At 32.6% G+C, this 11,800-nt stretch overlaps 3 protein-coding genes across 3 annotated transcripts; all 3 read left to right on the plus strand.

The window, feature by feature from the left end:
- Nucleotides 1-1,522: 1,522 nt before the first annotated feature.
- Nucleotides 1,523-4,111, plus strand: LOC143566914 (fatty-acid-binding protein 2-like). The gene is made up of 8 exons (XM_077053474.1): nt 1,523-2,312; nt 2,406-2,508; nt 2,601-2,669; nt 2,791-2,827; nt 2,956-3,030; nt 3,101-3,152; nt 3,414-3,458; nt 3,930-4,111. The coding sequence occupies exons 1-8, from the start codon at nt 1,616-1,618 to the stop codon at nt 4,025-4,027; spliced, it is 1,176 nt and encodes a 391-aa protein (XP_076909589.1). The 5' UTR covers nt 1,523-1,615; the 3' UTR covers nt 4,028-4,111.
- Nucleotides 4,112-6,663: 2,552 nt separating this feature from the next.
- On the plus strand, nt 6,664-8,568 carry LOC143568109 (uncharacterized). The gene has a single exon (XM_077054346.1). It carries the CDS (start codon nt 6,865-6,867, stop codon nt 8,494-8,496), a length of 1,632 nt encoding a protein of 543 aa, XP_076910461.1. The 5' UTR covers nt 6,664-6,864; the 3' UTR covers nt 8,497-8,568.
- Nucleotides 8,569-9,697: 1,129 nt separating this feature from the next.
- Nucleotides 9,698-10,994, plus strand: LOC143566926 (uncharacterized). Its single transcript, XM_077053481.1, has 7 exons — nt 9,698-9,732; nt 9,997-10,089; nt 10,199-10,235; nt 10,318-10,391; nt 10,476-10,569; nt 10,638-10,720; nt 10,798-10,994. Exons 2-7 carry the CDS (start codon nt 10,018-10,020, stop codon nt 10,966-10,968), a joined length of 531 nt encoding a protein of 176 aa, XP_076909596.1. The 5' UTR covers nt 9,698-9,732; nt 9,997-10,017; the 3' UTR covers nt 10,969-10,994.
- The last annotated feature ends 806 nt before the right edge of the window (nt 10,995-11,800 follow it).

The following is an 11,800-nucleotide window of genomic DNA, read 5'->3' on the forward strand; positions in this document are numbered from 1 at the left end:
AATCGAATCTATATCAACCGACTTCCCACCGCATAGCCTCCACATAGGGCCGACCATAAGGTGTGGTCGGGTAGTCGACAGCCACATGCCCGGCACACCGTTAGGCCCGATTTTTTTTTTTAAATTATATGTATTTTTATTAAAACAATATGTATATTTAGTGTTTAAACTTAATTACACAACCACTAACTTGATCTAGTGGCAAATGAGTATTACTCCCAACCCAAAAATTATGGGTTCTACTCTCATTTGAAACATGTTTAAATGAGTATTACTCCCAACCCAAAAATTATGGGTTGTACTCTCATTTGAAACATGTTTAATTTTATTTTTATACAAAAAAATTTTACGCAACCCACTCATATAAAAATTAAATTGTTTAAACCTAACAAAAAACTCTTTTTTACTTAAGATCCAAATTTTTTTTTGCTTTCTCGGAACTTGGCCCTGCCTCCACAAAACACGATAGCTTTTAAACACAAAACACGATAGCTTTTATTCATATAGTTTATAGTTTGCTAAGAAAGAAAGACCTTTGCACGGGATCAGAATCTTCCTTTCTTCCTTTTCCTTCAATTCCATTCCATTCCAGAACTAAACCCCAATTTATTTCCCAAAAAAAAAAAAAAAAATTTAAAAAACGATATCAATTGATTAGGGTTTAGCCAATTTCTTTCTTTTATATTTTTTTAACCAAAATTTCAACAAAATTTTATTAATTTCTTCTTTAAAACAATCATATTATTCTTTGATTATTGTTATTAATAAAACCCTAGTTGTCCTCCTTGGACTCGAAACCGCGATCCATCATCTCAATCTCTTGCATTGTTATTTCAGGTTCGTTTCTTTTATTTGTATGCTTTATTTGATATGATGATTTTTATATTACAGAGTTTATATTATTATTGTTGAATTTTTATTGGAAACTAATTATTAGCTTAAAAACTTATTAAGTTATTGTTGAATTATTGTCAATTACTCAATTTAATGCTCATCTAGGTCTGTAGGTCTGTAAATGAACCGAACGGGTTTGATAACTGTTTATGTTTGTTTAATTAAAAAAAGGTTTTTGTTCATTTAATTAAACGAACGAGCACGGACACATGTTTTGTTTGTTCGTTTATATTCACGAACATCCGTTTATGTTTCTTGTTTAAATACGTAAGATGTTATATTTATATAAATAATATAAATATAAACATTAAAGGGGCTCATTTAAGTTGTATGTATATTTGTGTGTGTGTGTATACTTGGTTATGTTTTGGCCTATTATGTTCGTTTACGTTTGTTTTTGTTTGTTTACGTTCGTGAACTGTTCATTTAGGTTTAAAACGAAAGAACACAAACATGCCTGTTTTCTTAATAAACGAACATGAACCACAAAGAATTGTTTGATTATAGGTTCTTGTTCGGTTATAGTTAAATGAACGACATGAACATGCCCCTGTTCGTGTTCGTTTACAGGGAAATAATAATTTGTCTACATGTTACACAAGTATTTACAATCTGATTGATTTAATTGCAGGTATACTGTTAACTTGTAGGCGTTTCATTATTTGAAAATATAAAATTTCTGAGTTCTTGAATTAAAGGCAAAAACTTTAATTCAATTGTTATGGATCTTGACAATGGGCAGCCTAAATTCTTTCCAGTAGCGTCTCAATATCTATACCATATAAGTTCATTAATAGACACTTCAAATTATCATTCTAGACACCAACACAACGCCGGAAGCCTTGCACTTCAAGAAACCTTTACTTTCATTTCAAAGTTTGCTGATACTGTTCTCTTTTGGCGCGCTAACGGGTCAAAGTCAAGCATGATCCCGAAAAGACGCGATTTTTCTGTCCATTTTAATAATGTTGCTAGTAATAATAATAATCATAATCATGGTCTTCCAAGATTTTTCATCAATTATAGAAGAAAAGCACTTGAGATTCCGGAACTTTTCAATAAGTTCTCGCGATTTGCGATAAACCAGTTATTGGGAAAGGCTAAAGATCTTCAATTTATTCCTGCAAAATCATTAGCTGGTAATTTGGTTCCGCCACTCGCAATTGAAAATGTGAATGAAGTTACTGGGAGATCCGTGAATTGTGGTCCGTGTGAGATTCAGCAACGAAGATATGGTGATTTTGAAGGGAATATTAATACAGTCGAGCCAAGAACCGGCATTGAGTTCCCGACTATATTGGATAATATTTTTGGAGCGAGTAATTCAAGTTTAAATACAGAGGTTCTTGTTGGAACTGGATCGAAAACGATGAAGATTATTAAAATAAAGTCATTGAAGCTCTATGCTTTTGGTTTTTGTAAGTGAATTAAAAGCTAAGCTGAAGTTTAAATGTTTAATTCATGATATTAGTTTGTATTGTTTTGTAACTGATTTTACTTGAATTGTTTAGATGTTCATCCTTATGATGTTTGTAACAAGTTGGGTTCAAATTATGCTTCTCTACCGGAGAATGAAGTGACAAAGCATCATAACTTTTATAAAGATCTTTTAAGGTATACCATAATAGTATTTCCATAAAGTCGTATGACGTTTTTGTTTTTCTTTTAAAAAAAATAAAAATTCAGTGTTTGATGTGGTGCTGCAGGGAGGATATAAGCATGACGGTTAGGCTTGTGGTCAGCTGTAATGGGATTAAAATGAGTACAGTTAGAGAGTGAGTCCCCTTTCTATCACATACATAAAATGAAAAAAAAGTTTATTTAATTCTGAGAATGCATATATGTAATGGTTTACCATAATGATTTTTTTTATATTTGTGACTTTATGTCTTGCAGTGCTTTTGAGAAATCACTTCGTACCCGATTAATTAAGGTGAAATAGTGTTGAATTTTTCAGTTTGATGATATGAAAGTTAATATGTTATATCCATCTGTTTTTTTTTTGTTTTTTTATTTTTTATATATTAATTTTTTTTGTCTGTATGTGTGTGTGTGTTACAGATGAATCCGGACACTGATTATGACTGCGTAAAAAGTTTTGGTTCCCTTTTCTCAGATGATATTCAAATACGAGCGGTAATAATTCGTTATATATGTTTGTGTGTTCGCTTTACATATTCCTATAATTAATGCTGGCAATCTTCAGGGAACAACGATAAAATTTCAGAGGACATCTGATGGACATCTTGTTACTGAAAGTGAGTCTCACTTTAATCGATGTTTTACATTTATTCATCTATGTTAGTTCGAGCGCGTTTGGTAACCAGTCAAAAGTCGGTTTGTTTCAAAATGGATTATATTTTCTATGGGTTGGGTTTAGTTTGACCCGAAGCACTTTTTAGTTCAAAATCTTTGAACTCTGTTTTAGATGATCAGTGCAACATGCATGAATTTAAAAATAATATGATTGATATCAGTATAAATTTTTTTGGTTTACCGTTTTATTTATTTAAATGTAGTTGAAGGCAATCGGATTGGTGCAGTTCATAGCAGGGACTTGTGCAGTAAGTCTTTTATTTATTTCTGTCACTTGCAGTGTCTTGCATCTTTTATGTATTACAAGTTAAAATCATTCTTTATGATTCTTGACTTAGAGGTCGCAAGTTTGACCCTTTTACATATTAATGGGTCGATTCGGGTTGTGTTTTATCTCTGCCGGCTCAAACAGGTAAACTGCCAAATGTTAACAAAAAAGCCAAACGGGTCAACGGGCTGAAAGTTGCATGATTTAATACATAAAACCTCCAAAACAGTCTTTTGTTCCTCAAAAACTTAGATTATCATTGAACTAATTTAATACATATTTATTTTCGTAATTTGTCACATTGTATATATTATAGACTTTTGAAGTTTCAGACAAAAGAAACATTCCGGGTCGCCCCAACGGGTTTGACCCGTTACCCTACCCACCTGACCCGCTCATTTTGTCAATGTCAGATGGATAATGAATTTGACTAATGCTTGTATTAATTCAGGGGCTTTCTTTGACATGTACATCGGTGATGGGCCCGTTTCGGAGGAGACAAAAACAGAGATAGGCAAAAACGTCACCAATATAATGAGAAGATGCTAATTAATGCATCCTGCTAGCAATTTGTATTGAACAAACCTGTAACTTTGTCTATCTAGTCCATTTGTTGAATGATTTTATTAAATAGATCGTTACTTCGTAGCAACATTATATACTTGATTCAAGATATCTGCTAGAGTTGACATTAACATCAAAGTGTTTTAATGTTGGGTACCAATCAACCAAATTATGATCCTTTACCTGATGTAACCTGAATACGACTTGTGTAACCCGTTTATCTGTAAATTGTAAATAAATTTATAAATGAGCAGGATATATATTAATTATTTTATTTAGTTTTAAACAGTTTTAGTACGCGTGTACAACCCAAATTAGACTTGTTTATTCAGTGGGTTAAACATATTAACTTGAGTACGACTTGTTTATTAAATGGGTTAGACTGATAAACTCAAAACCTAGTTATTTTCGTGTTGAATAGTTAGTGTTAAAGAATTTCCACCCTAGTGAAACATAGACTTTAAAATCATGTTTATTTACACCAATATGGTTAAATAAACAATCTATTTACATAAAAGAAGTAACTATTATATACCCGAGACGATAATCTGATATAAAGTTAAACGTATGTTTATGTCATATATGATTATTTATATACCAATATTTTTAATGAATTTATTTATAGCAATTTTGTTTGATATGAGCGTATGCTACAAGTCTATAATGATTGTTTAAATTTAAATTAGTTCAAATTTATTAATAATCATCATTATTATAAATCATAATACACTGTAGTTTTATTTAGTGAAAGCACTAATTAGGTGATTTATAAAATTTCCAAGAACCAATAGAAAACAACCTTAACCCAGTGCCTTCGGCCCATCATTCATGATCCATGAATCACATGCATCATACATTGAGTTTTTTTTTTATTTGTTTAGCTCAAATTATTAAAACTTCTGTCATTTTGTATGTTTAAGAAGCAATCTAACGACTTGTAATAATATTTTAGCTTAACTGATATTAGAGAGGAAGTAAAGACATAGACGGAAGATCGCAAGGTCTCAACTTGAATGTTTTCCAGTTTTAAATCTTTTATTAACCAACCAAACACAATTTTGTATGAAATGTTTTCCAGTTTCAATTCAATTCCATTGAATTTCATGAACCAAACAAGACGGTACACTTTTTTAAATAACTTTTTTTAAATATATTTTTGTTTCAATAGTCAAATACATGTTTTCAGCTCAAAGTATTAAACTTCCGTCATTTCGTATTTTTAAAGAGCCCTTTAACGACTTGCAATGCTTGTCAGTGAGCTTTAGCTTAACTGATACTGAAGAGGAGGTGAATATCTGAGGTGAAAACGACAAGGTCTCAAGTTCGAATCCGATCCCAACGATGTGTTATCACAGTCGATCCTCCGGTGGCGGGGTTTTACGATCACGTGGATATAAATCATCTTTTACTATTGGATAATCCTAGGTGTTGTAAACATATAGGCTTGAAAGTGAAAGCATAAACAAGCAAATCAAAACACTAACGGACACGATTTCAAAGTAAAAGGTGAAGAATCTGCATGGTAGACGAGAAGAAGTAACTAGTCTATGTTAGGATACGAACCGCACAAACCCTAGAAAACGAGAGACAATAATTTAAAAAGGACTTTGGGCTAAACCGCAATAGTCTCAAGTTTGAATCCGATCAGTTTTACCATACCAGGCCTTCAGGTGACGGAGTTTCTGATGAGCTTCGTCTGCGATCGCGGATATATGGATCACTCGCTAAAAAAAAGACTTGATAATTCGATTGACCCCCTCTTTTTAGGTTAAATTACAAGTTTTGCCATCACATTTCTTTTTAAAATATACTGCTAAAGGCCTCTCATTTTCTAGGGTTTCGGCGATATCGTATTCCAATTCAGGTCAGTTACTTGTTTGTGATGTTGTTCGTTAGTGTCTGATTTGCTTGTAAACATATAATAATAATAATAATAATAATAATATTCTGTGCGAATTTTATGATTAATTCTTCTGGCATTCATAATATTATTATGCATCAAAACTACAAGCTGCAAATGATTAGTTAATTCTGCAATGCAAATTGAACTTGTTGTCTGTAAGATCTAAACTGGAATTAACACTTGCTGAATAGTAAATTGTTTTTGCTGAATAATATTATGATTATGATATATTAGAATTTGAATCTATTGGTTTTTGCAATTGTTTACTTGCAACAGATATGTTTTAAAACGCGCTAGGCGCACCGAGGCTATAATGCTATATTGCGCCCTGAGCCAAGGCTATGTGTTCCGGAACTGTTTTATATTACGTATTATAAGACCTTTTATATGTTGCTTGGGCTTGTAATTCGGTGTGGATTTAATGCAGTATACAGCTAGTTATATGAAATATTCGATAATGTGAGGATTTAAGTGCTGTTTAAAATTTTAATATTAATTAGGTGTTATAATTGTCGATAATGCGCAGCTTGTTGCCCGTTTGCCTGCCGCCTTATGTAATCGTTTTGAATTTAATGGTAAAGTAATATTAATATTTTATTAAAAAAATTTAATATGAAAAAAAATTGTTGATTATATTATGTTTTCGATTATATTTGGGTGTAGTATTAGTATTAGTTTTTTAGATCTTTTATATTAACTTCTTTTATGGTCTTGCACCAGGCAGCAGCCTTTGACTGTCTTGTATGATTATTATCTGCTCTATGCTAGTTTAGTTATGTTGATTATTGAGTATATGGATGTAATCAGGATGCTGAGTTTTGATGAAGTTATAATGTATAATTTTTTAGTGGACTTTAATCCGCTGTTCCTACTGTTTTTGCAGGCAATCAGGTGCCATAGATCCTTTGATACATGAAAAATGAGCCAGATAGATACAGAAGGTGATTCCGTGGCTTTGGAGACGGGAGAGAATTCCAAGAAGAGCAAGAAAAATAAGACCAATAATTTACAAAATTTAGAAGATGGAAATAGTTCTTTTAACGCAGCTGGTGATTCTTCACAGGATAATAAGTTAAAATCAGTTTTAAATTCAGATGAAGCTGAGAAGGGTAACACAAATGATGGTAACTTATCAAAGATTAAGAAAAAGAGGAAGCACAAGATAACGGAAAACGAATATAAATTGAAAGGCATATCTGAGCAAGTCAAGTTTTCGAGTCATGTAGAAACTTCTGTAGACAGTCGCCTAAACGAAGCTGGTGAATTGGCAAAGGATGATAAGTTAAAGTCAGTCTTAATTGAAGATGACGTTGACAAGGGTCAGGGAAATGATGGTAGTTTAGCAAAGAAGGCCAATGAAAGTGAATGCAAATTAAAAGTCGAATCGAAGAAAGTCAGCTCACCGAGTCAAACAGAAACTTTTGAAGGCGGTTGCATAAAAGCTGCTGGTGATTCTTCAAAGGATAATAAGTTAAAATCAGTTTTAAATGAAGATAAAGATGAAACTGAGAAGGTCAAAGAAAATAATGATAATTTAGCAAAGAAGACCAAGAAGAAACGAAAGCATGAGGCCACTGAAAACGAACCAAATTCAAAGGTCAAAGCCAAAAAAGTCAGCTTTTCGAGCCACGTAGAATTTTTCCCATCATCCGACCCTGAAAACAAGAAGCTGAAAACCGAAGAAGACAAATTAGTGCAAGGCAAAAGGTTCACTCCAGAAGAAGACGCAATAGTTAAAGATGCTGTTTTAAGTTTTATAAAATCACGTAACTTAGGAGAAGAAGGTTTAAGCATGGTTTTGAACTGTAGAGCTTACCCTGAGTTAAGAAGCTGTTGGAAAGCTATTGGGACTTGTATACCATACCGCCCATATCTCGCCATCTATTACCGGGCCCACTCTCTATTCGAACGAGGCGAAAGACGCAAGTGGACTAAGGAAGAAACCGAGTTTTTAATTGAGTCTTATGAAAAACATGGTAAGAGCTGGAAAATGGTGGCAGAAGGACTTGGTAAAAACCGAGTGCATGTGAAGGATAAATGGCGAAGAATAAAACTTAGAAACAAAAAGGCAGGAAAATGGAGTCAAGAAGAGTACCAAACTTTATACGATTTGGTCAACTTAGATTTACAAACGAAAGCGGTTTCACAAGAGAAGAAGTCAAAGCATGGGATGTTGAGAGATAATATATCTTGGGGTGAGATTAGTGAGAAACTTTCAACCCGAACCGATGACAATTGCTGTGTGAAGTGGTACAAACAGTTAACATCTTCACTCGTTCAAGAAGGTAAATGGTCTAATGCAGATGATTATAGGCTAATTAAAGCTCTTTATGATTTGGATGCTGCTTGCATTGAAGATGTAGATTGGGACTGTGTTCTTGAGCATAGGTCCGGTGATATTTGTAGAAAACGATGGGATCAAATGGTTAAGCACATTGGTCATCACGGGAGTAAGCCGTTTATTGACCAAGTGGAGATTTTGTCGCAACGGTATTGCCCGGAGTTAGCAGAAACAAGAGAGGTTTGGGACAGTGTACCTTTGACAGAATGATTTTGTCTGATGATATTCTTTTAGTTTCCATTGTTTTGCATTTTTGTTTTGTTGGTTTCCTTGGATTTTGTGACGTGTATTTTTGCATCCTTTGGTTTCATCTTTTACAAACTAATAAGTAAATGGAAGGTGTTGAAGGTCAAAATAGTTTTGGTTAAAGTTGCATTATAATGCCTTTAGTATATGAGATTTGTTAGAACTTAAGATCACTCAATAATATTTTAAAAGTTTGAAGATTTTAATTTTGCCATAATGCCTTTCAAATCCTTCTAGCCATTATCCTACTACAATAATTTTTGCTAACAATGCCCATGTTGTGGCCATTCGAAAGAGATGGGTTTGACCCGACACACACCTACCATATACACCCACTCACAAATAGCATCAACTATCTAAGCATGAGGCGACGTTAATGGTTAGAGTTAGTCAATTATTATGATTGTGAAATCCTTTGCATGCTGATGTGGTAGCCGATGCACTCACTAAGAATGATCATACATGTGCAGATTGGAACCTTATAGATGTTATAAACGATATCTCTACTTATTTAGCGAGATAATACAATAACTGTCGAGGGGATAAAGATTTTAGATGAACTAATAGCGATCGCTCAAACCACTAGCTATCTATCATTGTGTTTATGTTGCATCCTCTCAATCCAATGTCTTCACTTTTACTAGTTATAAAACAAACAGCCTTTTCACTAAAAAGTCTTCTTATAAACAAAATAATATTTATTAAATAACACTAGATTAAAGTAACATATTTAAGATATCACTAAAAGATGGGTATTTGGAATTACAGATTTAAAAAAATAAATGAATATTAAAAACCAATGTATATAAAATTACAAAGGTGACTATTTGATACTAAAAACAAAGTTCATTAGAGCAAGTGCGTAAAATAAACACGTTTAAGGTCTAACTTTAATAAATAACAAATTTGATATGCATAATTGCATGGTTGTAAAAATCTTAACTAAATAATAATTAATCACTAATTAATTCATAGTTCTTGCCTCATCGCCTGAAATATTTGTTTACTCATTTACAAACAAAGCACAAGGACTATTCTTGTAATTTACTCATACTATAATAATAATAATAATAATAATAATAATAATAATAATAATAATAATAATAATAATAATAATAAGACCACCAGTCAGTCACCACCGCCCCTGCTGTTGAACGTCTCCGGCGAAGCCTCAATCACCGTCGTTGCAGATTTTATCAGGTTCATGTTTTGCTGCAATTCGTCCGATTTCAATTTGTTTAATAAAATATTATTATTAATTCATGGAACCCTATGTCATGACTTCGTTTCTGTATTTAATTCAATTTTATTAATTGATCAACAAACCTTAGCATTCTATGCAAAAAATCCTGTTTTTCCATGCCAATTTTTTTATTTAATTTTATTGCTATTTACTGTATAATATTAGTAAAAATGTTTATAAGTTTTTCTAAGCTATGACATTATGTTTTACAAATGTGACAGATTGATTACATATGTGATGATATGTTCACTAATAATAAAAGACAAGAAGAACGAACTGGTAAATATGGCACTCCTAGGGTACAATATCTTCAGGTGTGATTCATATATATATATATATATAAATTTCATTTCAATTTTTCATCATAAGTTATAGATCTTTTTTATAATTATTATTGTATTGGTAACGTTTATATGTTTGTAGGAACTCGTGAGCCAGTTCCAAAACGCGTCCACTGAAGGTATGTTGTAGACTTGTCAAGTTGTCGAGTGATTGTCTTTTTGTCACAACATTTTCTCACTTCATGGTTTTTGTAATCGTAGAGTCGAAGGAGAAAATCGTTGCTAATTTAGCAAATTTTGCATATGATCCCTTCAATTATACGTTTCTGCGCCAGGTTATATATCGTTGTTGCATTTCTTTCATGTTTTGTGCTGCCAATATTTACTTTATTTTGACAAACATGTTCAACCATTTACAGCTTAATGTTTTAGAGCTTTTCCTTGACTGCATAACCGAACCCAATGAGAAACTTATAGAGTTTGGTGCCGGAAGGATCTGCAATTCGTGTGTTGGTATGTGAAAGACGTAAAACTATATTACAATAATATCTAATTTTCCTAACCTTTTTTTATACGTACAGATCCTGCAAATGCTGCGGTAATAATTAAATGTGACGGGATACCTCTTCTTATACAGTGTTTATCAAGTCCTGTTAAAAATACCGTAAGAGTTGCAAACAATATCCGTTTTCGTATATTTTATCATCTATTATTATTTTTAAAGAGTGTGGTGTTTGGTAGGTGAATTATGCTCTTGGGGCTTTATATTATCTGTGTAATGTGTCTACTAAGGAAGCGATTTTGAGACCAGAAGTGGTGGATATTATTAAAAGGTATGCAGCTGCAGGTGCAGTTAGTGTTAGTTTCAGCAATCTTGCTCAAGCTTTTATAGATAAACATGTTACAGGATGAAACCATTGACTGTTACGTTGACTATTTTTTTTGGTCGGTCAATATATGTTATTGTGTTTGTTTTGAGGTCTTTTTTTTTTTATTGTTTCATACCAAAGTTGAGTTTTTTGTTACATTTTATATATTGACGGTTTTCAGTAACATTGACGGTGCTGTAAACTTAAGTGATGGTGAAAACAGACCGGCTCGGATTGAGTTGACTCTTTAAAACACTCTACTCGGGTTGAATCGATTAAGCTGCAGTTTTAATAAAGAGGAAATGGGCCTAAAACAAACAAGTCAAACTGGACCCTTTTCTTCTGTATTAAAACTCTGTAGCTTAACCGGTAAAATCCGACTAGTGTGTTTTTATGAGTCAACTCAATCTGAACCGGTCTGATTAAGAGTTGGGAGATTAAGTGGATCTTGGCTTTTGGGCCGAAGAAAAAGTCGGGCTATTGGCTTAACAGCTGCTGGTCTTGAAATGACAAGATGCAGCGGGCAGCCCAAAGCAGTGGCCCATTTGGTTCAATTAGCATTAGCCTATTACAAACATAGAGAATTAACTGCATGGAATATGGATAATAGAGGTAAAAAAACCGGGTTGGGACTGGTTCACTGTAAACATATTACAAACATATTCCATTGAATAATCCTTCACTATTTAGTCTTTACTTATTTAAAATGAGACATTATCTAGTGCATTTATATTTCAAGTCATTATTTTATAAAAGTAGATTTTATTTGAACGGCATTTTATAAAAGAATATAAATGGAATAAAACAAATATAAAAAAATAAAATGATCTGGAATTCCAAATTTACGTTTCGTTTGGTTCGATAATAGGTTTTTT

The sequence above is a fragment of the Bidens hawaiensis genome, unplaced genomic scaffold, assembly GCF_021521415.1.
Source record: "Bidens hawaiensis isolate Kalapana, Puna unplaced genomic scaffold, B.hawaiensis_p1.1 tig00001236_1, whole genome shotgun sequence".
Classification (NCBI taxonomy): Eukaryota; Viridiplantae; Streptophyta; class Magnoliopsida; order Asterales; family Asteraceae; genus Bidens; species Bidens hawaiensis.